The sequence below is a fragment of the Brachyhypopomus gauderio genome, unplaced genomic scaffold (assembly GCF_052324685.1).
Source record: "Brachyhypopomus gauderio isolate BG-103 unplaced genomic scaffold, BGAUD_0.2 sc87, whole genome shotgun sequence".
Classification (NCBI taxonomy): domain Eukaryota; kingdom Metazoa; phylum Chordata; class Actinopteri; order Gymnotiformes; family Hypopomidae; genus Brachyhypopomus; species Brachyhypopomus gauderio.
In genome coordinates this window covers 304,306-331,496 of record NW_027506908.1, presented here as the reverse complement: position 1 = coordinate 331,496, position 27,191 = coordinate 304,306, and the positions used below count along the sequence as shown (strand labels likewise).

Below are 27,191 nucleotides of genomic sequence, written 5' to 3'. Positions count from 1 at the left end.
CCACATTTAATGTACAAAAATGTACATGAATATATATATACATAACTACAGATAATTACATTACATCCTCTGTTGGGATTTTTGAGATAGATAGCTAGATAGATAGATTTATTTATGTATCCCAGAGGGGAAATCGTGTGTTACAGCAGCGCAATCCATATATAGATATATAGATCAATGGGCTGACCTGGCTAATATTTAAACGGAAATATGTCAGCACCCCGTGTGCATATAGCCTATTCTGAAGTAATTCCATTTTTGTTGAAAAATCCGACACTCTGTGTCCGCTTTTCTCTTTTTTTTATAGGAACTGCAGATTTTAACTAAATGGAGTTTATTCTTTTTTAATAATGCAGGTTTATTCCGTGGGCTGGACTGAACCCCCTGGCGGGCTGGGACGCCCCTGGTGTATACCATCACAATCACAGCATCATTACTCTTAACAAGGTCTCGAGGAACATCAAACCAACTGAATAAATTATCGTGAAACTGTCAAGAAAAACTCAAATGTCTCGAATTTTTGCATTCCGAGTCGACAATGTTGCCTGTGGAGAACCCGAATATTCGAATGCCGACACAACTTCTCCAGGTGTGGCTGGAATGTTTAAAATGCACGTTTTACAGCCCTTTAAAGAAGTTATTCATGTTTAAGCAACTGCTTTGACGACAGAAATGCTTAGATACAATTTACAAAACATGATACACTCACCCATCACCAAGTCTCTAAAAGACATGTGATTGATTATAATGTTGTATTTATCTGTTCCGGGATTCTCAGGGGACTGGCGGCCCATCCAGCTCCTCCTCTTATAGTGGCCGAAGGGCCCTCGGCCTACTGAAGGAGGGGAGGGGGTTACAGTTCCTGGGAATACCTGAGGACGGAGTTGTATGCAACAAATGGACATATTAATTATTATTCTTGTCATAGTAGTGCACTAAATGTAAAATGTTATTACTGCAGTAATGTATGTCATGTTTGTGTTTGTAGGTAACCCCTGCTAGTAGTAGTGGTGTGTCCCAGCTTAATTAAGGGGAGGGGCTACTAGTATAAGAGGCCTTCCTCTCAGAGGCTAAGGAGGTTGAGGTTGGTTGGTTAATGTTGGTTGTTTGATATTGGATGTTATTGTGTTGAGCCCAAGAAACTTAGGGGCTAGACTGGCTGCTGATTGCCAGCGCTTACTGGAGGTACTGCTTATAAGCCTTTGTGGGCTTGAGTACTTTTTATATGTTTATTTTCCTTTTATACAGTTTTTCTTTTCGTTTACTAGTATTGGTGATTTACTCCTTTGCTGGAATACACAATTAAAACACCTGGATTGGGAACACCAATGTCTGTATTCACCTCACTCTCTGTAGTGAACCCACCTCCATATTCACCCACTCGTAGTACCACGCTCACAGTATGGTTTCAATGGGTGTTCATAATGTGACCGGACTGTGTATATTATTTTAATCTTTTCTCTTTGCCCAATCCAGAAGCTAACACCAATTGATGAGCTGATGAGGCCTGCTTTCCTGCACAAGAGAACACAGATGCTGGAAGATGATGTGAGAGAGACCCAGCATATTGCACGTCAATGGGTACTTGTGGAGAGGATGATTAGACGAATTAAAGAAAACAAACTATTTGACACTGTAATACCACTCTCCATCACAGGAAGTATCAATCAAATTTTTTACTGTGGCATGTCTTCTCTCCAACTACCAGAATGGTCCTCTTGTCAAGAAATGGGCCTCGGATGGTGGAAAGGTCTGTATGAGTACAGAATATATAACATTTGCTCTTTCCCAAGAATACTTTTTATATTCATGTACAGGGCTTTTTGTTATTATTTTAGAAATGTTACAGAATTTCTCCTGATGTTTCCCTGCTGCAATTAAGGCTTTCATGATTTGAGGTAGGTTTACTAAATAAGGAAAAACAGCAGGGCAATGGTACTCCAGGGGGGTATTCCACGAAGCGAGCTAACTCAGTAAGCCGGGCTTTTAAAGACAAGCCTGGCTCATTTTGCTCAAATTCGGTTCCACAAAAGAGGCTAGACTTGAGCCTCGCTCAGTTACTACAGCAACATATACGTTTGAACTAACCTGCTCCGTACCAGGCTAGAGTTGAGGCTTAGCTTAGCCGGACCGCTTCTATTGGCTGAGCAGCGTGATGTCAGTCTCGCCATCCGGGAAACTGAATTGAGGAACAAGGTTCCGCTGCAGTTCTATCCATTAAATGGCTGTGGATGTAGCATATATTATAACATCTTTATACATTTAATTGAGTACTGTAATTATTAGTTTGGAATGATTGCAGGTTATTATTATCAAAATTTAATAATTATATTTCAAAATGCAATTTATATTTCGATCTTAAGAGTACATATTCAATGTTATTCAGTGAGGTTTCTGCACATTTTAATGTATTGGTTTAATCTTCACAAATTCAGGTCAGTGTAAAATGGAATACAGTGTCTAATCGCAGTTATGGTGCAGAAACATACATTAGCATAAACTCTATATCACAAAAAATACAATTCTTTGTACCTGAGTATTAATAATTATTAATACTGAGTAATTTAGTTGAAGATACTTTTAGGTATATATTTATCCCCATACTTCCTCTTTTGTGTTCAAATTACAAGCAAATCATATCACTTTGCAATTTACATATGTTCAGTATAAATAATGTAAATGTGTGGTTAACTTAATGGTGCAAAAAGGAAATGGATACAGACAAATACCTTACCAAGATTTTCATACAGGTGATACAAATAATCCAAAATGTAAGCTATAAAAAGAGCAGCTAACAGTGAAGGCTGAAGGCTGATTGACCATGGCATGCCCATTTGTAGAGAATCCAGTAGATGAGGGAGCGTGTGAAGTGCACAGAGCATTCATGCTACCAGCTCCAAGGTCATTCCAGGACAGGACAGATCCACTGGGCTTTCCGGATGACTACTTATTTGAGCACTACAGGTCAGGGGCGCAGATGGCACTGGGGACGGGGGGGACATGTCCCCTCCAGATTTATATTGACCCCATCCGAAATCTAGCATCTACAAGCATAAACGCATATATTGTACAGCTTGGTCCCCCTCACTTCAGAATTTCCATCTGCGCCGATGCTACAGGTTCAGAAGACACAGTATTATATATCTTTGTAAATTACCGGGGCCATATATTGAGAAGACCACTAGACGTAGTAAAGCTCTTACCAAACCCCAAACAGTCTGTATCGCTTTGTGCTTCTTTGCCAGTCGTGCATTTCTGTACAGCTTTGGGGATGCATAACATCTTAGTAAGGCAACGTTCTGCAGCGAAATTCGAAAGGTTTACCTTGCGCTTAAGCGCTTCCTTAATATATTCATTAAATTCCCTGGTCACAGAGGCATCCTTCCCATCCTTTTCAGAACAGCTGGCATGTATTCATGAGAAGTAGTGTTGGTTTGATCAGTAACTTGGAGTTAAATTTATATGACTTTAACAGACGCTCTTATCCAGAGCACTTACCAAAGTGCTTTGTATTCATCTTAATCAACTATTTCATGCTAAAATTCCTTCAATTCAAAACGCATTGAATTGTCTAGGATTTCCAAATGTCATTGGTGCTATAGACTGTACTCACATCTGGATAAAGGCTCCATCTGTACCCATGGAGGCAGACTATGTGAACCAAAAAATTATTTCACAGCATCAATGTACAGGTACATGCAAGTTTTGCCTACCCAACAGAAATTGTAAAGCATGTCAGTTCATGGGTTTGAATAACTTTCACCCTTTGTCACTTTTGCCATTGTTCTAGATGGTTTGCACCAGCCAATTTCTATTCTCCAACATTGAGGTAAAATGGCCCGGCTCGGTGCACGATTCCAGGATATTTCGTGCGTCCTCACTGGCACAGAGGTTTGCCCAAGGTAAGAATACTCCAACCACACAAAATAGTGCAGATTTGGCCTCAGTGTTTAACTCTTCTCCTTATAATCGTAGGTGCTTTTCCTGGCTTACTGCTTGGGGATAGGGGTTACCCCTGCCAACCTTTTCTTCTTACCCCATATGCAGACCCTACAACAGATGCAGAGAGGAGGTTCAATCGTGCACATTCAAAGACAAGGGCATGCATTGAGATGGCATTTGGACAGTTAAACAGCAGATTTAACTGCTTGCGCCATCTCAGAGTGACTCCTGAGAGAGCCTGTGACATTAAAGCAGCCTGTGCAGTTTTGCACAATGTGGCAATACTGCAAAAAGAAGAAATGCCAAGAGTGCAGTTGGAGCAATGGGAAGATGGCATTTTAATTGCAGACCACATGGATGGTAGAGCTGTGAGGGACATGTATGCAAACACTTACTTTAGTTAAGGGAATATTTTGTTTGCATTTGTTCATTAACACTATTAACATAAAACAAGAGGCGTTTTTTTTGGAAAGAGAAATGTATTAATTGTCTTGCTGAGCCTGTGGACAGAAGAAACAAAGAACAAAAATGTAAAATCTGAGAAACAACTGAACCTACCTTTAACATAAGGCTGTGTATCATGAGGACAGACAGGATCAGATGATGTTCCTCCTTCGATTCCCACAATGATGGGGCGTCCGCTGTTTTGCTCTAAAGCAAGGTCTTCTGCAGGAGTGAGGGCTGCTACAGGAGGCCCACCAGCAGCAGTAGCAGTTTTCTTTCTGGTTGCTAAAATATTTTATACAGTTGCCATGTTCTCCTAACCCCGCTCATGTTACTTCTACATCAGGAAATTATTAACATTATTAATTTACTATAACACTTTTTAAATGCCAATGAATGGGTTAAATTATATGCTCACGCATTTAATCTGTCTGCAATATTGTGCCAGGCAGCTTCTCTGGCTTTATTAATACAGGACGTGTTGCCTTTCTTCATAATAACGTCTTTATATTCCTCATAAAGACGTATGAGTAGCTCCTGTTCAGCAGAAGAAAAAAAAGCTGCTCGTTCTTTCAGCTCTTTCGACATTTTCTTGCCTTTTCGAATATCGATTAGTGAGGCTGTGTAAATACTGTGTGCACGCGCATGATCGCCGATTACAAAAGCCGGGCTTGAATTAGCGGGAACAGGTTGAGTCTGGATTTCGTTAGTGGAACGGAACTAGACGGAAGTGAACTGTTTGGCTAACTCAAGCGAGGCTCACTCTAATAAGCGCCGCTTTCATAAGCTCGCTTCGTGGAATAGCCCCCAGGACCAATGCTGCAAATCTGTGATAAATATTTAAGGGTGCATATGCATGTTATCCATGTGTTTACTTTTCATGTACACATCTAATGGGCTTCACTTTTAATGTTTAATATTTAATATAAATGTTTCACTTGTTTGTACTTAAGCTTGACGAAATGTAAAACAATGACAAAGTGAAGGAAAATAAAAAATTTTATTTTGAAACAAAGTGCTTGTGATTTGTCTATTGAGTTGTTTTTTAAAATATCAGAACTGTGCCAATGACATTCAAATGTTTTTCTATTCTACAGATCATTATCAGGGTTATAAGAACATTTTAAACAAATACAACAATATATACAAACATACAAACTGAGTTTATAGACATCTGGGCATGTATATGTGAAAAAAGAAATGGTCCACCTTTTGTTTAATGGTGTTAATTACCTGTGCATCTTTCAATATGCGCTGCACCAACATGTCCTCCTCAGCAAAAACAACAAAGTCACACCAGTCCATTCCTGTGATGAGCATCTGCCCCTGGATCTGTCAGTAGTAGTTATGATGACGCTTCAGCTGCAGTGTGCCGTGCTTTGCTTCTAGGTAAGAGCAGTCAACATAACTTACAGAGCAGAGGATCCTAATGATCAGAGATATATCTACAGAGATCACTATTTATACTCATACTGCTAATGTGCATGGTTGAATAACTCAATCTATACTGTGGTATTTTATATTCATTTGTATGTTACTGTAATGATGCATACTAAAGTTTGTTTATGCAAAACAGTACTTCCGTTATGGTGAGTAGGTATAATTATTGGCCACTTTAGTTGGCACAATTCTTTTCAGGCCAGCTTAGTAGTTCAACAACTAAAGATCATTCAATTTCTCTGCATAGATTGATTGTCTTCACTCCACTCATTTATGGCCCAGACCACCCCTGAGCAGATATTATATGGGTGGTGGATCACTGTCAGCAGCGCAGTGGTATATGTGCTTTTTATTTTTTAAATCAATTACATTTTGCAGTCTTAATATCTGAAATGATGTCTTTGTAATTTAAAATAAGTAGTATATGTGTAACGACCTGCGCTGGGCAGAACAGGGAGGCGGACACAAACGCTGAGGAGAGCGAGATTTATTAAAGGAAATTCCATTGACAGAGTCGAAATAACGGGCGCAGGTCAGATCGGGAAGGCAGTCCATACATGAAATATACACAGGCATGACAACGGGTACAGAAAACAACAAGACAGACTAAGGAACAAAAGGCAAAACACATGGGAGACGGATAACACAAAGGCGCAAACTTACGAACAGCTGGAATGACTAGGCACAGGTTTGAACAAAAAGACCAATACGGACATGGGAGACACAGGGACTTTTATACACAGGACTAGACAAGGACCAGGTGCGAACAATGATAACAGGGGCGTGGCAAACAATGGGAAATCACAGAGACAACGAGCAGGGCGGGATAAACAGGCAGGGAATACAGACATGAGGGAACCCAGAGTGACAGCTACGAGAGGAGGCGTAGCCCTACGTGACAATATGACTGTATTCTGTGTTTATTGACATTTTTCATAGCACCCTACATTTTTACACAAATGTACAAAGTTTAGAATATTATTACTTACCAAAGTTCTTGGCTTGTGCCATTGCTGCTCACTCTCTGTGCAGCTCAGGACAGGAGGAACAGCAGGAACTCTTAGTTGTGAATAATGTGCAGTTTGATAAAGCAATGCCACCACATGATTGCACAAAGTTGTCCCAGCAACATATGAGCAGGTCTCGAATCATCTAATGAAATCTGCAAAAATACAAAATGTAGCAAATACAATGAGAAACAGTATCAAGTGCAATTTAATTAAAAAAAACTATTTACAAAATAAAATCAGCCAGGAAAGGCTATATAATTAGAATACACTGTCACTAATAGTCTACAGTGTTGCCTAATGTGGCCCTCATTTGACATAAACAATTTACCAGCTTCAATAGTATTTACAATAAAGTAAATCAGGAAACATCTGAACAAATACAGTTTCTGGGGGTTTTGCCTTTAACATTCACTTTTCCTGACATTAAGTCATACTCACATTGCCAGGTAACATTACTCAAAACATTACTCCACTACTTACTTTTCACCAACAAAATGTTTTTAATCCCCATAAACATAAATCTAAAAACAACATTCATAGCATCTATCTTCTAAAGCACTGTCACCCTACACTCGAGCTGTGTGGCTTCTCCGACTTCTTCATCGACCTAAAACAGGTCGCCCTCACACACATCTCTCCTGTCTACCTGATCTTTGTTCAACACTAAAATGCAAATAAAAGAATAGACTTAATCACAGTATGTGTTTAATAGTGAAGTGAGATAACTCAGTCCTGAGACAGGTTAAACAGCAGTCTCCGGCGCGGATTCCGTGTTTGTAAACAAAGCACAATATTCGTTGTTTTGTAAACAAACACGCGTCGGCGAACACCGTCGAGTTGCGCTTTGTTTACAAACACAGATTCCGCTGTTTAACCCAGTCATGGCCGGGCTAAACACAGGGATCCGCCGGGTTTGTGTTGATCTTGAGTTTAAGCTCTTACGAAGTTTAGTGTTCAGACACGACCAGCTAGCTAACACACACACACACACACACACACACGCGCACACACACACACACACACACACACACACACACACACACACACACACACACACACACACACACACACACACACACACACACACACACACACACACACACACACAATGCTAACGCTAACTAATTTACGCTTAGCTGTGTGCTAGCGCTAACACGGAACACTCACCTTCGTAGTTGTCAATATAACTAGATATGTACATCTTGAAATCTTTCTCTTTCTCGCTCGAAGAAGCCGCGGCATGTGTGTCTTGACGATCCGATGAACATCGTTGACCGTCACCCGAGGGAGGTCCTGCAAACAGCGCGTGTAAAACGTCATTGTTGACGTGTCTCTGTAGTCGAGCCGGAAATGATACTGCCGGTATATGGGCATGCGGAAGCGTCACGTGCACAGAGCGAATTCATAATATACAAAGTTAAAGAAGAGGAGGATTTAGATCATCTTTTCTTTCAGTGTCATGTCATACAAGACTTTTGGTGTAGTATTTGGGATTGGCTCCAAGGTCAAGGAATCGATTTGCCGACTTTGAATCTGACAATAATTAAATTTGGTATTTATCTGCAGAATTCCAGTGCAGAATTTGTAATAAATAATTTAATATTAATGGGAAAGTTTTTTATTCATAAATGTAGATTTTTCAAAACGAATCCTAATTTAGGTTATTTGAAAAATTTTCTTAATTGTTTCTTGGAGTCTCTAATTTTAGTTAAAAGTAATTCTGCTCAAAAACTTATTTTTTTGATGAAAAACTTTGGTCTGATGTAAACCTCTATATAATATACATGTTTTATTATGTGTTTTATTATTTTATTTATTTATTTATTTATTTATGTATTATTTATTTATTTTTTTTGTTCATATGCTACTCAACTTATTTAACTGATTCCTTGTATTACCATTTGTGCCTTGATTTTGTTTGTAAGCGATTATTGTAAATAAAGGAAAAAAAAAAAAAAAAAAAACTTCAAAGCAAAAAGTTTTGTCTTAACATCTTGCACAGTGATGTTTTCACACATTATCTTTTTACATGAGTTATTTCATGTATATTATTTCCTTATTGTGATTTTATGTCACATTGTGTTTTTCATTTTTAAAACATTAAAAATATTATTTCCTGAATAATCATTTATTTATTTATTTATTCCTGTTGTTAACAGCAAATTGCTAAAAGAAATTCCTCATTACACACACTCCATTTTTAAGCCCACAGGTTCGTGCAGTCAGTGCTGTGCATTCCTTGTGCATTTCAGACCTGCTAGACGTCTGCTGCTGTTCTCCTGTCTGGGCCGAGTTATAGTGATTGTGTGAGCACGCTATGCTCCTTTGTCTCTTTATGCCTTGTTTACTGAGCTGTGCTGTGTCTATCATGGAAATGGATATTAAAGAGAACATGGCCCCATCAAAAAAAAAAAAAAAAAATATATATATATATATATATATATATATACAAAGTTAAAATACACGACATATGCGCATGCGCATTGCGATTACGACGTCAGGATATCCGGCACATTTCAAATTCTGTGCATTGACATAATGTCATGAGATGGACTGAACAGCTTTTGTATAGTGGAAAGGTGATTTTGATATACACGAAGGAAGTCAATTAAATAAAGTCATGAAGTCATTTAACTGTCCAAGGTGCTGAAATGAACTTGATATTCATTGGATATTTTACGTATATATTATAAATAATGCATAGTTCGATTTTTCAGATTGAACAAAAAAAAAAAAAAAACCGGTAGTGGCAACTAAAAATGTGCCCTGTTGGCTATCAGGCACCGGTGAGGTGGGCACTGGGTATTGATCTATTGGCCCTTGTGATCCTCCTGTAACTGAGCCCGTCATTCTCATCACTGTCATTAAGAAACCTAGCGCAGCGCGTTTCCTCTCGGCTCCCTGATCCAGGGCCTCCACGCTCAATATCATTATTGAAGTTATGGGGTCACACACCCGGTGGCGGATTTGAACTCTCGTCGTTCTGCGTGACTGACCAGTGCGCTACCCATTACGCCAAGAACGGGCAAGGTCAAAGGTCAAAAATTCATAATATACAAAGATAAAATATTCGAAACGTGCGCATGCGCATTGCGATTATGCCGTGACACCGCACCAACGGATAAACCTCTCAAAGAAGCCTATGTTTCAAGCACAAAGTGGACTTTTGCTTTCTTTCCATTTTATTTCACCTATAGTTATAGTTTGAAACGATTTATCGTATTAAATTACTAATTTCATCAGGCGTTTTAAGAACCCACCTTGAATTAACCTTCATTTTATGATTACTTTCATTCCATAAACCCCAGGCGCTTATTTGGATTGAAACATTAGTCCCATGACCAACACACTTTTGTATTCACACTTTTTGTAGTTTTTAAAACAGACTATTCATATATATAAGGCCACTGGAAACATGTCAGCACCGGCTAAGTCTCTTTATTAAGATGTAGTGGTATGGCCAAAACCAAAAAGTAACTCCGACTACGCCACCCCCGGGGGTATAAGCTCCCGGGGGACAGTAAATTTTGATCCTCCGACCTCCCAAAATTAGTCCCAAATTACCCAGGTTCCCGCACACTTCAGGTTCTTGCAATACACAGAGACAGGGTCAGAATAGAAATGTTTATTAATAACAAGGTCCATTTATAAATCTATTTACAATTTATAAATCTATTTAAAACCCGCACTCCCAAACACACACCGACTCACTCACACATTGGGTATACTCAGCTCCAAATCACACAACTCCAAAATGGCAAATAACTCAAATAAAGAACAAAAGAAATATTATGGGCCTTATGCCTGCCCTCCCCAGAGAATGACTGAGCACACCAAGCAGCAGCACGATAATCCCCCAAAACCCAGTGATCACACACAAGAGTTTACGCACGTGATACAGATAGTACACCCCAGCGGCACCGCAGATATCACCCCCCAACAAGGGCACCACAAACGGCCCAACCACCCCCCAGGAGGAACCCAAGGCCCAACGAAATTAAAACCAAAGAAACAAAGCAAATCCACACAGCGATAAATTAACCCAACCACAGCAATAAACACAAGAACTGGATACCCACTTACACCCACACACGCGCGCACACACACACCCACACACACGCGCGCACACACACACCCACACACACGCGCGCACACACACACCCACACACGCGCGCACACACACCCACACACGCGCGCACACACACCCACGCACACACACACACGCACGCACACGCTGTCGTACGCAGGGACCGACACTCGGCCCCGCTCACCGTAATACCGCCGTTGGCGGGGTCAACACCATGTGCGAGTGCACTATAATAAACACATAAAACTAGCAGCAGAACAACAGCCGGAGCGAAGCCCAGCACCGCGCGGCTGATGGTAGGTCCGGTAGAGGGAGAGAGAGAGAGAAGCTGGAACCACCCGGTAACCTATAACAAACCAAGCGACCAGATTAGCCAACCCCTCCATAATTACTACGCCTGGTGCGGCGATATTAAAACGCTACTTACCCCGATCCAGTGTGACTAGACGCCCAACCCGAGTGGTAGTCTCGGGGTTAACAGGCACAAATATGGAGCCTACAAGGGAGGACGAAACGTTAGCCTCGACGCTATAAACGGTAGCATTTAGCGAATACGTGACCAAGTGATCACCTACCAAACCACGAGGAGCCCACGAATGAGATAACCCGCTGTAATGGGTTACCAGCGCGTAGCGCAGGACACAAGAACTTCTCAAAGCCACGGCAGAAAGCCGGCCACTGAGTGAATCACCTGAACACACATAACGCTAGCGTTAGCAAGTGATAACTAACCTAGCCTTCAATGCCCGGAGAAAGCAATTTACATACCTCCAAAAGAGTGTAGTTTAACCGAGCCCAACACAGCCTCAGCAGAAATTGCCCACAGATAACACACAGCAAACTAATGCCGATGACCGGACAGAACGGCGTAGGGCAGCCAGAACGTGCATCTGACAGTGTCGGCGCCCTGAATTTAAAGCCCAGCCCTACGTAAGATGCCCGAGCAGCGTGATGACGCAACCCATGACGCGGCATGGCTGCAGCACCCGTAGTGATGCCGAGGCACCACTACAATCTACCCCCCACATCTTTTATCGTCGCCCCGACGATACAACATGTATACCACCACGTCCCAAATGAGTTGCCTTAAACGTCTGGAATTGCCCCCCGGGGCAACCGATAAGGATTGGAATGTTGCCCCGCAGTGGCCCGGGTAGTACGACGTGACGGTTCCTGCACCCGACCCGGACTGCAACCTAGCGGCTGAATGGGCGATGGACCCACCGCAGAACTATTAGAAGGGGCATCCTGAATGCTCAGACCCAACCCTTCATCACCCCGTGGGGCATGACCTAAAGGTAGGGGAGACCCAGCTGGAATGTATGGGTCAACCCCACCTACCGGCTCCCCCAGGAGGATATCTTCCTCGCTTGACAACTCCCCTTGGTCCGTAGAAGTTGGTTTACCTGGTTGAATCAACCCCTGAGGGTTGTCCAGGGCATAGGGCCCCACCAGCCCTTTCAGCATGCTGTGATGCACATGCCTCACTTTCGTGGGGTCACCAACAGGGGCGATGGCATACACGGCCCCCGTCTCCGAAGGAACCCGCACCACCACATGTACCACGGAGCTCCACTGGTCTTGGATTTTGTTGCGACCCCTCACACCATGATCGCGTACATACACCAGCTGTCCTACTGCTAAAGCCGGGCTCCGCACTCGTGCGTCGTGTTTGTCCTTACGGTACTCCGCTGCTGCAGCCAGACGTTCCCTAGCACCATCAAACGCCACTTGAAGCCGGGTCTGGTGTTCCTGTATCCAATCGCACACGGTCCCCGGCACCGACGGCCGAACACGCCCTAGCAGAAAATCCACTGGCAACTGCGGTTCCTGCCCAAACATCAAAAAGTGTGGCGATTCTCCTGTGGACTGATGCGGGGTGGTGTTGTAACAAAAGAGTACATGTGGCAGGCAAGTGACCCAGTCATGCTTACGAGAGGCCGGCAGAGTGCGCAGCAGATTGTGCAACGTACGGTTAAACCGTTCGCATTGCCCATTCCCAGCTGGATGGTACGGGGTGGTCCGCGACTTCTGAATCCCATACATACTGCACAGTTGCTGGATCAGTATGCCCTCAAAACAACGCCCCTGGTCGGAGTGAAGCCGGCTAGGGATACCGAACCTATAAAACCACTCGGTAATCAAGACCTGGGCAACGGTTGGAGCCCGCTGATCCCGGGTGGGGACTGCTATGGAGTACTTACTAAAAACATCAGTAATCACCAAGACGTTCTCCACCCCCCCGGTCGTAGGCTCCAGAACTGTGAAATCAATAGCAACGGTTTCGTTAGGCCGAGATGCCAACAGATGTCCCATGTATGTGGCGGCCGGCGGGGCCGTCTCTTTGGCTACCTGACATCTAGGGCACTCCTCACACCACTGGCGCACCTCTGCAGACATTCGTGGCCAATAGCACCGCTGCCGGACCAACTCAAGGGTACGGTTGGCCCCTTGGTGGCCATGCTGTTGGTGAAGTTCTTTCAAAACCTCTGCCCGCAACTCAGCTGGTAGGATCAGCTGACGGCACTCCTCACGACCACTGGGGTGCCAAACACGTCGATAAAGCACACCTTTATGTTCAATCAACCGATCCCACTGGCGCAACAGGAGAAGCGACAAGGGTGAAAGGGTCCCCCTTTCCTCACGAGTGGGCCGCCGTCCTTCCTTCCAGAAGACCAGAACTGACTGAATGATGGGGTCACTGGCCTGTAATGCACACAAATCTGGGGAAGAATGAGATGGCAATACAGAGACCACCAACTGAGAAGCGGTGATGCGATCTTCACTAGCGGCTACCTGTTGCAGCGCCCTAGGGACCGCAATGCTCAAGGCCAGATCACCTACACCCTCCCCCTCAGGTTGGTATTGTCGCGAAAGGGCGTCGGCATTACGGTTGGACCTCCCCGATCGGTACCTCAGTTCGAAATCGAACGATGCTAGCTGCGCGGCCCATCGATGCTCCACGGCCCCCAGCTTTGCCGAGGTAAGATGGCTCAATGGGTTATTGTCGGTGTAAACCAAACACTTCTGTCCCATTAGGTACTCCCTGAACTTCTCTGTAATTGCCCATTTCAGGGCAAGAAACTCCAGCTTCATTGAACTATAATTGCTCATGTTTCTCTCTGTTGGTCTTAAGGTCCTACTGGCATATGCCACAGGCCGAACCTTACCTTCCACCTCCTGAGAGAGTACTGCACCCAAGCCACTATAGCTGGCATCTACTTCCAGGATGAAGGGTCGGCTGAAGTCTGCGTACGCCAGCACTGGCGCAGTGACCAGCTTGTTTTTAAGCCCTTCAAAGCTGGCTTCACACTCCTTCGACCAGGCCTCCTGAAATGGCTGCCCCACGGCCCGTCGGGATCGGCTCCCACTTAATGCTGCTACCAGACGATGCAATGGCGCTGCCCATTTTGCAAAGCCTTCGACAAACCGCCGATAATAACTGGCAAAGCCAAGGAACGAACGTAACTCAGACACATTGGTGGGTCGCCGCCATTTGGAAACTGCTTCCACCTTGCCAGGTTCAGTAGAGACCCCCTGCTGAGAAATCACATGCCCCAAGTAACAAACCTCTGGTTTGAAGAACGCACACTTCCCTAGCTTGGCCTTCAGTCCCTCGGCCTGTAACCGGGTCAAGACCATCTCCAAACGTTGTAAATGTTGCGCTACTGTGGACGAAAAGATCACAATATCGTCAAGATACAGAAGGACAGACTGACACTGCTGGTCACCGAACATTCGTTGCATCAATCTTTGGAACGTGCTTGGCGCATTACAAAGACCAAATGGCATTCTGTTCCATTCGAACAGCCCAAACGGTGTACAAAAGGCCGTCTTGGCCCGGTCACCCTCAGACACTGGGACTTGATTGTACCCGCTGGCTAGATCCATGGTGGAAAACCAGCGGGATCCAGCCAACATGTCCAACGTCTCCTCAATCCGAGGGAGAGGGAAAGCATCCTTCCGAGTCCTCGCATTTAACAGGCGGTAATCCACACAAAGCCGTAAGCTTCCATCCTTTTTCCTTACGAGAACCAAAGGAGAAGCAAAGGGACTACTGCTCTCTCTGATGACCCTCGCCTGGAGAAGCTGATTGATATGAGTTTTTACGGCCTCATAGTCAGAGGGGGCAATGCGGCGATATCTCTGCCGAACCGGAGTCTGATCTAACAGTGGGATCTCATGAGAAATTAGGGTAGTACAACCCAGGTCTCCCTCATGGGCGGAGAAAACTGAAGAATACTTCACAAGCAATGCACGAACCTCTGCCTGCTCCTCGGCCGATAGAGGTGACAAATCCACGGCCCCTATTCGTTCTTCCACTGACAGGGCAGGAGAGGGAGAACTCGGGTTCGCAGTAACCGAATGAACCTCCACCACATCCCGTGGCAAACTAACAATGGACACCGTGCTCAGCAGTCCAAGCCTGGTACGGGGATAAAGCACAACATCCGTACAACCAACGTTAACTACGGGGACCTGCACTGACCCACGCATCACTTGCACAAGGGCTGGAGAAATCAACAGCCCCCCTGGCAACCCTTGGTCAGTGGGCTCGAAAAGCGTGCCATGTTCAGAATAATACTCTGGGCAAGTAGCGGAGATCAACTTCATGGTGCCCCCTGGAACCCGCCACGGCCGACGACCCCCAACCTTCACGGCACCACTGGTCCTGAGCATAGGCTGGGCTTCAGCCTGATGGCAGTGCTGCAGTGCCCTCACCACCGGCTGTGGGGCTGCGGACACAGATGGGAGATCAAACAGCGTAGGACCGTGTTGTCCAAACAGTTCCTGATAACATTTACTGATCACATTCATGCCAAGAACCCCTGGGACCTTATTGGCCATGCCCCCGGGGGGGTCACGAACAACCAGAACCCCACAATCACGCATACTTTTGCCACAGAGCTCGACATCCAGCTCCAAATAGCCCAAATATGGAATCTCTAGGCCGTTGGCAGCTCGAAGTTGTAACCAATGACATGATTGTAAACGCTCCTGCCCCTGAGGTTCAAACTGGGCCGAAAAGAAACTTTCAGTAAGGGTCGATACCATGGACCCGGTGTCAATAAGGCATGGGACCTGAACCCCACCCATCCAAACAAGCAAATGTGGACAGTTGGAAAGTAAGACGTTGGTAACGGTGAGGGGATCGGGCACAGTACCTGAGCCAAGAAAAGCCCCCTCCGGACTGTGACTCTTCAGTCCAGCGGGCATCAGTTTTCCGACGGTGGGTTCAGGTGAGGAGGCCGACACTCCAGAGGCCGAGGGCCCCTAGTAGAGGGGGCTGGCCAGGGCCCGACCACTCGCTCCCCGTCGCAGTCCCCAGCATAATGGCCTGGCTGACGGCAACGTCTACAGATGATGGGCCCCTCCCGGGAAGACCGAGTACGCCTCTGTGGCTCCCGAACAGCCGTCCCATAACCAAAACTCTGAAGCTGAGCTTGTTGTTGTTGCACCATTTCCATAAGCTTTGCCATGTCCGCCTGTAATTTCTCCAAGTCAGACCTTGTCGGGGGCCCACCACGAGAATCACTACTCACGGCGCAAGATGTACCGGGAACCCCAAACACTCGATCACAGGTAGGTAACGAGAAACTACGCGGCCGTGGGGGCTCAGCGGAGCCCTCCCGTTCCCAACGAATGGCTTCCTTACGGACCTCGATCAGCGTGGCCAACGGTTTAACCCGGATAAAACTTTTCAAATCACGGCGCAGAGCACCCTCACTTACCTGCTCCACAAACTGATCACGCAAAAGAACCTCGGCATTAAGAATCCCCTCTGGCGCACTCCGCCGCACTTTATCCATTAAGGTCATTAAAGCAATCGAAAACTCAAGTAGTGACTCCCCTTCTTGTTGTTTTCTAGAGAAAAATGCCTCCTGCAAGGCAACATATGACTGTGGACAACCATAGAGCTCCTGCAAGATATCAAAGATCTTATCTGGATTTTCTTTTTCCTCCCTTGACCTATACCGAATCTCTTCCCGTGCCTCGCCCTCCAAGTGGTCAAAGAGAAAATAGGCTCTGTCAATATTAGAAAGGCGACGAGCCCGCATGCAGGCCTCCGCTTCCTCCTTCCACGCCTCAATACTTATGCCTGTATTTCCCCGAAACAATGGGCACTTCTTTTCCCTAGGGACAAAGACTAAGTGTTCGGTAGTAGGTACGGTTACGACACTAGAGCTGGCTATACTCGCACCTGGGGCTTGGTCTGAATGACCAGACTTTAAGCGCTCGTTTTCTGCTCTCAACTGGGCCAACTGGTCCCTAAGCTGTTGCGTTTCCTCAGACATGTTGTACAGAACACCAAACCAAGTGTTAGTGTTTGAAACTCACAACGAATGACTGGACTCAAGAGGAACTGCAATCTCCGCACCGGCTGCTGTTCTGCTACTAAAAAGAAATGAAACACACGCTGCTCCCTCTACAGTACCTGTTCATTTACACATTCATCCACATACACTCCGTCAACCATATAACCAGTTTATATTACAAAATTGAAACAGATCTAAACAAAACCAATGTCTCTGCTTTCATGCGTATCCTGCCGACTACGCCAAATGTAGTGGTATGGCCAAAACCAAAAAGTAACTCCGACTACGCCACCCCTGGGGGTATAAGCTCCCGGGGGACAGTAAATTTTGATCCTCCGACCTCCCAAAATTAGTCCCAAATTACCCAGGTTCCCGCACACTTCAGGTTCTTGCAATACACAGAGACAGGGTCAGAATAGAAATGTTTATTAATAACAAGGTCCATTTATAAATCTATTTACAATTTATAAATCTATTTAAAACCCGCACTCCCAAACACACACCGACTCACTCACACATTGGGTATACTCAGCTCCAAATCACACAACTCCAAAATGGCAAATAACTCAAATAAAGAACAAAAGAAATATTATGGGCCTTATGCCTGCCCTCCCCAGAGAATGACTGAGCACACCAAGCAGCAGCACGATAATCCCCCAAAACCCAGTGATCACACACAAGAGTTTACGCACGTGATACAGATAGTACACCCCAGCGGCACCGCAGATATCACCCCCCAACAAGGGCACCACAAACGGCCCAACCACCCCCCAGGAGGAACCCAAGGCCCAACGAAATTAAAACCAAAGAAACAAAGCAAATCCGCACAGCGATAAATTAACCCAACCACAGCAATAAACACAAGAACTGGATACCCACTTACACCCACACACGCGCGCACACACACACCCACACACACGCGCGCACACACACCCACACACGCGCGCACACACACCCACACACGCGCGCACACACACCCACACACGCGCGCACACACACCCACGCACACACACCCACACACGCACGCACACGCTGTCGTACGCAGGGACAGACACTCGGCCCCGCTCACCGTAATACCGCCGTTGGCGGGGTCAACACCATGTGCGAGTGCACTATAATAAACACATAAAACTAGCAGCAGAACAACAGCCGGAGCGAAGCCCAGCACCGCGCGGCTGATGGTAGGTCCGGTAGAGGGAGAGAGAGAGAGAAGCTGGAACCACCCGGTAACCTATAACAAACCAAGCGACCAGATTAGCCAACCCCTCCATAATTACTACGCCTGGTGCGGCGATATTAAAACGCTACTTACCCCGATCCAGTGTGACTAGACGCCCAACCCGAGTGCTAGTCTCGGGGTTAACAGGCACAAATATGGAGCCTACAAGGGAGGACGAAACGTTAGCCTCGACGCTATAAACGGTAGCATTTAGCGAATACGTGACCAAGTGATCACCTACCAAACCACGAGGAGCCCACGAATGAGATAACCCGCTGTAATGGGTTACCAGCGCGTAGCGCAGGACACAAGAACTTCTCAAAGCCACGGCAGAAAGCCGGCCACTGAGTGAATCACCTGAACACACATAACGCTAGCGTTAGCAAGTGATAACTAACCTAGCCTTCAATGCCCGGAGAAAGCAATTTACATACCTCCAAAAGAGTGTAGTTTAACCGAGCCCAACACAGCCTCAGCAGAAATTGCCCACAGATAACACACAGCAAACTAATGCCGATGACCGGACAGAACGGCGTAGGGCAGCCAGAACGTGCATCTGACAGTGTCGGCGCCCTGAATTTAAAGCCCAGCCCTACGTAAGATGCCCGAGCAGCGTGATGACGCAACCCATGACGCGGCATGGCTGCAGCACCCGTAGTGATGCCGAGGCACCACTACAATCTACCCCCCACATCTTTTATCGTCGCCCCGACGATACAACATGTATACCACCACGTCCCAAATGAGTTGCCTTAAACGTCTGGAATTGCCCCCCGGGGCAACCGATAAGGATTGGAATGTTGCCCCGCAGTGGCCCGGGTAGTACGACGTGACGGTTCCTGCACCCGACCCGGACTGCAACCTAGCGGCTGAATGGGCGATGGACCCACCGCAGAACTATTAGAAGGGGCATCCTGAATGCTCAGACCCAACCCTTCATCACCCCGTGGGGCATGACCTAAAGGTAGGGGAGACCCAGCTGGAATGTATGGGTCAACCCCACCTACCGGCTCCCCCAGGAGGATATCTTCCTCGCTTGACAACTCCCCTTGGTCCGTAGAAGTTGGTTTACCTGGTTGAATCAACCCCTGAGGGTTGTCCAGGGCATAGGGCCCCACCAGCCCTTTCAGCATGCTGCGATGCACATGCCTCACTTTCGTGGGGTCACCAACAGGGGCGATGGCATACACGGCCCCCGTCTCCGAAGGAACCCGCACCACCACATGTACCACGGAGCTCCACTGGTCTTGGATTTTGTTGCGACCCCTCACACCATGATCGCGTACATACACCAGCTGTCCTACTGCTAAAGCCGGGCTCCGCACTCGTGCGTCGTGTTTGTCCTTACGGTACTCCGCTGCTGCAGCCAGACGTTCCCTAGCACCATCAAACGCCACTTGAAGCCGGGTCTGGTGTTCCTGTATCCAATCGCACACGGTCCCCGGCACCGACGGCCGAACACGCCCTAGCAGAAAATCCACTGGCAACTGCGGTTCCTGCCCAAACATCAAAAAGTGTGGCGATTCTCCTGTGGACTGATGCGGGGTGGTGTTGTAACAAAAGAGTACATGTGGCAGGCAAGTGACCCAGTCATGCTTACGAGAGGCCGGCAGAGTGCGCAGCAGATTGTGCAACGTACGGTTAAACCGTTCGCATTGCCCATTCCCAGCTGGATGGTACGGGGTGGTCCGCGACTTCTGAATCCCATACATACTGCACAGTTGCTGGATCAGTATGCCCTCAAAACAACGCCCCTGGTCGGAGTGAAGCCGGCTAGGGATACCGAACCTATAAAACCACTCGGTAATCAAGACCTGGGCAACGGTTGGAGCCCGCTGATCCCGGGTGGGGACTGCTATGGAGTACTTACTAAAAACATCAGTAATCACCAAGACGTTCTCCACCCCCCCGGTCGTAGGCTCCAGAACTGTGAAATCAATAGCAACGGTTTCGTTAGGCCGAGATGCCAACAGATGTCCCATGTATGTGGCGGCCGGCGGGGCCGTCTCTTTGGCTACCTGACATCTAGGGCACTCCTCACACCACTGGCGCACCTCTGCAGACATTCGTGGCCAATAGCACCGCTGCCGGACCAACTCAAGGGTACGGTTGGCCCCTTGGTGGCCATGCTGTTGGTGAAGTTCTTTCAAAACCTCTGCCCGCAACTCAGCTGGTAGGATCAGCTGACGGCACTCCTCACGACCACTGGGGTGCCAAACACGTCGATAAAGCACACCTTTATGTTCAATCAACCGATCCCACTGGCGCAACAGGAGAAGCGACAAGGGTGAAAGGGTCCCCCTTTCCTCACGAGTGGGCCGCCGTCCTTCCTTCCAGAAGACCAGAACTGACTGAATGATGGGGTCACTGGCCTGTAATGCACACAAATCTGGGGAAGAATGAGATGGCAATACAGAGACCACCAACTGAGAAGCGGTGATGCGATCTTCACTAGCGGCTACCTGTTGCAGCGCCCTAGGGACCGCAATGCTCAAGGCCAGATCACCTACACCCTCCCCCTCAGGTTGGTATTGTCGCGAAAGGGCGTCGGCATTACGGTTGGACCTCCCCGATCGGTACCTCAGTTCGAAATCGAACGATGCTAGCTGCGCGGCCCATCGATGCTCCACGGCCCCCAGCTTTGCCGAGGTAAGATGGCTCAATGGGTTATTGTCGGTGTAAACCAAACACTTCTGTCCCATTAGGTACTCCCTGAACTTCTCTGTAATTGCCCATTTCAGGGCAAGAAACTCCAGCTTCATTGAACTATAATTGCTCATGTTTCTCTCTGTTGGTCTTAAGGTCCTACTGGCATATGCCACAGGCCGAACCTTACCTTCCACCTCCTGAGAGAGTACTGCACCCAAGCCACTATAGCTGGCATCTACTTCCAGGATGAAGGGTCGGCTGAAGTCTGCGTACGCCAGCACTGGCGCAGTGACCAGCTTGTTTTTAAGCCCTTCAAAGCTGGCTTCACACTCCTCCGACCAGGCCTCCTGAAATGGCTGCCCCACGGCCCGTCGGGATCGGCTCCCACTTAATGCTGCTACCAGACGATGCAATGGCGCTGCCCATTTTGCAAAGCCTTCGACAAACCGCCGATAATAACTGGCAAAGCCAAGGAACGAACGTAACTCAGACACATTGGTGGGTCGCCGCCATTTGGAAACTGCTTCCACCTTGCCAGGTTCAGTAGAGACCCCCTGCTGAGAAATCACATGCCCCAAGTAACAAACCTCTGGTTTGAAGAACGCACACTTCCCTAGCTTGGCCTTCAGTCCCTCGGCCTGTAACCGGGTCAAGACCATCTCCAAACGTTGTAAATGTTGCGCTACTGTGGACGAAAAGATCACAATATCGTCAAGATACAGAAGGACAGACTGACACTGCTGGTCACCGAACATTCGTTGCATCAATCTTTGGAACGTGCTTGGCGCATTACAAAGACCAAATGGCATTCTGTTCCATTCGAACAGCCCAAACGGTGTACAAAAGGCCGTCTTGGCCCGGTCACCCTCAGACACTGGGACTTGATTGTACCCGCTGGCTAGATCCATGGTGGAAAACCAGCGGGATCCAGCCAACATGTCCAACGTCTCCTCAATCCGAGGGAGAGGGAAAGCATCCTTCCGAGTCCTCGCATTTAACAGGCGGTAATCCACACAAAGCCGTAAGCTTCCATCCTTTTTCCTTACGAGAACCAAAGGAGAAGCAAAGGGACTACTGCTCTCTCTGATGACCCTCGCCTGGAGAAGCTGATTGATATGAGTTTTTACGGCCTCATAGTCAGAGGGGGCAATGCGGCGATATCTCTGCCGAACCGGAGTCTGATCTAACAGTGGGATCTCATGAGAAATTAGGGTAGTACAACCCAGGTCTCCCTCATGGGCGGAGAAAACTGAAGAATACTTCACAAGCAATGCACGAACCTCTGCCTGCTCCTCGGCCGATAGAGGTGACAAATCCACGGCCCCTATTCGTTCTTCCACTGACAGGGCAGGAGAGGGAGAACTCGGGTTCGCAGTAACCGAATGAACCTCCACCACATCCCGTGGCAAACTAACAATGGACACCGTGCTCAGCAGTCCAAGCCTGGTACGGGGATAAAGCACAACATCCGTACAACCAACGTTAACTACGGGGACCTGCACTGACCCACGCATCACTTGCACAAGGGCTGGAGAAATCAACAGCCCCCCTGGCAACCCCTGGTCAGTGGGCTCGAAAAGCGTGCCATGTTCAGAATAATACTCTGGGCAAGTAGCGGAGATCAACTTCATGGTGCCCCCTGGAACCCGCCACGGCCGACGACCCCCAACCTTCACGGCACCACTGGTCCTGAGCATAGGCTGGGCTTCAGCCTGATGGCAGTGCTGCAGTGCCCTCACCACCGGCTGTGGGGCTGCGGACACAGATGGGAGATCAAACAGCGTAGGACCGTGTTGTCCAAACAGTTCCTGATAACATTTACTGATCACATTCATGCCAAGAACCCCTGGGACCTTATTGGCCATGCCCCCGGGGGGGTCACGAACAACCAGAACCCCACAATCACGCATACTTTTGCCACAGAGCTCGACATCCAGCTCCAAATAGCCCAAATATGGAATCTCTAGGCCGTTGGCAGCTCGAAGTTGTAACCAATGACATGATTGTAAACGCTCCTGCCCCTGAGGTTCAAACTGGGCCGAAAAGAAACTTTCAGTAAGGGTCGATACCATGGACCCGGTGTCAATAAGGCATGGGACCTGAACCCCACCCATCCAAACAAGCAAATGTGGACAGTTGGAAAGTAAGACGTTGGTAACGGTGAGGGGATCGGGCACAGTACCTGAGCCAAGAAAAGCCCCCTCCGGACTGTGACTCTTCAGTCCAGCGGGCATCAGTTTTCCGACGGTGGGTTCAGGTGAGGAGGCCGACACTCCAGAGGCCGAGGGCCCCTAGTAGAGGGGGCTGGCCAGGGCCCGACCACTCGCTCCCCGTCGCAGTCCCCAGCATAATGGCCTGGCTGACGGCAACGTCTACAGATGATGGGCCCCTCCCGGGAAGACCGAGTACGCCTCTGTGGCTCCCGAACAGCCGTCCCATAACCAAAACTCTGAAGCTGAGCTTGTTGTTGTTGCACCATTTCCATAAGCTTTGCCATGTCCGCCTGTAATTTCTCCAAGTCAGACCTTGTCGGGGGCCCACCACGAGAATCACTACTCACGGCGCAAGATGTACCGGGAACCCCAAACACTCGATCACAGGTAGGTAACGAGAAACTACGCGGCCGTGGGGGCTCAGCGGAGCCCTCCCGTTCCCAACGAATGGCTTCCTTACGGACCTCGATCAGCGTGGCCAACGGTTTAACCCGGATAAAACTTTTCAAATCACGGCGCAGAGCACCCTCACTTACCTGCTCCACAAACTGATCACGCAAAAGAACCTCGGCATTAAGAATCCCCTCTGGCGCACTCCGCCGCACTTTATCCATTAAGGTCATTAAAGCAATCGAAAACTCAAGTAGTGACTCCCCTTCTTGTTGTTTTCTAGAGAAAAATGCCTCCTGCAAGGCAACATATGACTGTGGACAACCATAGAGCTCCTGCAAGATATCAAAGATCTTATCTGGATTTTCTTTTTCCTCCCTTGACCTATACCGAATCTCTTCCCGTGCCTCGCCCTCCAAGTGGTCAAAGAGAAAATAGGCTCTGTCAATATTAGAAAGGCGACGAGCCCGCATGCAGGCCTCCGCTTCCTCCTTCCACGCCTCAATACTTATGCCTGTATTTCCCCGAAACAATGGGCACTTCTTTTCCCTAGGGACAAAGACTAAGTGTTCGGTAGTAGGTACGGTTACGACACTAGAGCTGGCTATACTCGCACCTGGGGCTTGGTCTGAATGACCAGACTTTAAGCGCTCGTTTTCTGCTCTCAACTGGGCCAACTGGTCCCTAAGCTGTTGCGTTTCCTCAGACATGTTGTACAGAACACCAAACCAAGTGTTAGTGTTTGAAACTCACAACGAATGACTGGACTCAAGAGGAACTGCAATCTCCGCACCGGCTGCTGTTCTGCTACTAAAAAGAAATGAAACACACGCTGCTCCCTCTACAGTACCTGTTCATTTACACATTCATCCACATACACTCCGTCAACCATATAACCAGTTTATATTACAAAATTGAAACAGATCTAAACAAAACCAATGTCTCTGCTTTCATGCGTATCCTGCCGACTACGCCAAATGTAGTGGTATGGCCAAAACCAAAAAGTAACTCCGACTACGCCACCCCCGGGGGTATAAGCTCCCGGGGGACAGTAAATTTTGATCCTCCGACCTCCCAAAATTAGTCCCAAATTACCCAGGTTCCCGCACACTTCAGGTTCTTGCAATACACAGAGACAGGGTCAGAATAGAAATGTTTATTAATAACAAGGTCCATTTATAAATCTATTTACAATTTATAAATCTATTTAAAACCCGCACTCCCAAACACACACCGACTCACTCACACATTGGGTATACTCAGCTCCAAATCACACAACTCCAAAATGGCAAATAACTCAAATAAAGAACAAAAGAAATATTATGGGCCTTATGCCTGCCCTCCCCAGAGAATGACTGAGCACACCAAGCAGCAGCACGATAATCCCCCAAAACCCAGTGATCACACACAAGAGTTTACGCACGTGATACAGATAGTACACCCCAGCGGCACCGCAGATATCACCCCCCAACAAGGGCACCACAAACGGCCCAACCACCCCCCAGGAGGAACCCAAGGCCCAACGAAATTAAAACCAAAGAAACAAAGCAAATCCACACAGCGATAAATTAACCCAACCACAGCAATAAACACAAGAACTGGATACCCACTTACACCCACACACGCGCGCACACACACACCCACACACACGCGCGCACACACACACCCACACACACGCGCGCACACACACACCCACACACGCGCGCACACACACCCACACACGCGCGCACACACACCCACGCACACACACCCACGCACACACACACACGCACGCACACGCTGTCGTACGCAGGGACCGACACTCGGCCCCGCTCACCGTAATACCGCCGTTGGCGGGGTCAACACCATGTGCGAGTGCACTATAATAAACACATAAAACTAGCAGCAGAACAACAGCCGGAGCGAAGCCCAGCACCGCGCGGCTGATGGTAGGTCCGGTAGAGGGAGAGAGAGAGAGAAGCTGGAACCACCCGGTAACCTATAACAAACCAAGCGACCAGATTAGCCAACCCCTCCATAATTACTACGCCTGGTGCGGCGATATTAAAACGCTACTTACCCCGATCCAGTGTGACTAGACGCCCAACCCGAGTGGTAGTCTCGGGGTTAACAGGCACAAATATGGAGCCTACAAGGGAGGACGAAACGTTAGCCTCGACGCTATAAACGGTAGCATTTAGCGAATACGTGACCAAGTGATCACCTACCAAACCACGTGGAGCCCACGAATGAGATAACCCGCTGTAATGGGTTACCAGCGCGTAGCGCAGGACACAAGAACTTCTCAAAGCCACGGCAGAAAGCCGGCCACTGAGTGAATCACCTGAACACACATAACGCTAGCGTTAGCAAGTGATAACTAACCTAGCCTTCAATGCCCGGAGAAAGCAATTTACATACCTCCAAAAGAGTGTAGTTTAACCGAGCCCAACACAGCCTCAGCAGAAATTGCCCACAGATAACACACAGCAAACTAATGCCGATGACCGGACAGAACGGCGTAGGGCAGCCAGAACGTGCATCTGACAGTGTCGGCGCCCTGAATTTAAAGCCCAGCCCTACGTAAGATGCCCGAGCAGCGTGATGACGCAACCCATGACGCGGCATGGCTGCAGCACCCGTAGTGATGCCAAGGCACCACTACAAAGAGCTGAGCAGATCTCTCCAAAAGCCGCCGGGCGCAGTGGCGCGTACCTGTAATCCACGTTACTTGGAGGCTGAGCTTGGAGGAGCTTGTGAGTTCGGGGCTTCTGGGCTGCACCGCGCTGTGTTGATCGGTTGTCCCCACTAAGCTCGCTGTCGATATGGTGTCCCTGAGGGAGCTTCGGGCCACCAGGTCGGAAACAGAGCAGGTCAAAGCCCCCTTACCGATCAGTAGTGGGAGCGCATCTGAGAACAGACGCTGTAGCGCAGCCCGAGCGATAAAGTGTGACCGAACCTTTTACAGCGCACCTGTCTGACTTTTGTGCTGGAACCTGCTTGACTGATTTTATGTCTAAAACTCATCTCAACGTGTTTGATTAGCTCGTTAATTTATTGATTCAGTGCAATGTTGATATTGATATACATGAACGAAATCATTTAACTGAATTCATGAAGTCATTTAACTGTCCATGATGCCGAAATGAACTTGATATTCATTCGATAATTTACATACGTTATGATAATATGTATATATAACAGTGGCGTGCACACATAGACATCAGGTGGTGCTAAAGCACCACCAACTCTGCCCTTTATCAACGAAAGTGCCCTTTTGAAACTTCGTTTTTTTTTTTTTTTATTATTATCATTTTACTGAGGTCGGTTTGAAATGATCTTTTGAAAGCCTGAGCGATTAAAAACAATGCCCTGAAATGAGCCACAACCTCACACACCCGACCTCTCTCTTCGTTTAACACCAGATGCGCTGCTGCAGTTCAGTTCAGCCAGTGGAAGGAAGCGTCTTCAGCACAGCACACACGCTCACAGATAGACTTC

General features: G+C 47.5%; 1 protein-coding gene and 1 long non-coding RNA gene across 3 annotated transcripts; both read right to left on the bottom strand.

Moving 5' to 3' along the window:
• Positions 1–145: 145 nt before the first annotated feature.
• LOC143493470 (uncharacterized) lies at positions 146–8,174 on the bottom strand. 2 transcript variants are annotated; one of them, XR_013125475.1, is made up of 4 exons: positions 8,004–8,174; positions 6,816–6,988; positions 5,620–5,771; positions 146–872 (listed from the first exon to the last, which is right to left on the bottom strand). It is a non-coding gene; the product is annotated as an uncharacterized LOC143493470 (long non-coding RNA). The 2 variants fall into 2 exon arrangements; XR_013125474.1 differs by lacking the exon at positions 146–872 and having other exon boundaries at positions 5,473–5,771.
• A 3,835-nt stretch (positions 8,175–12,009) lies between these two features.
• On the bottom strand, positions 12,010–23,236 carry LOC143493459 (uncharacterized). Its single transcript, XM_076991879.1, has 5 exons — positions 19,310–23,236; positions 18,553–18,621; positions 16,227–17,023; positions 13,861–15,939; positions 12,010–13,011 (listed from the first exon to the last, which is right to left on the bottom strand). Exons 1-5 carry the CDS (start codon positions 23,220–23,222, stop codon positions 12,010–12,012), a joined length of 7,860 nt encoding a protein of 2,619 aa, XP_076847994.1. The 5' UTR covers positions 23,223–23,236.
• Between the last annotated feature and the right edge of the window lie 3,955 nt (positions 23,237–27,191).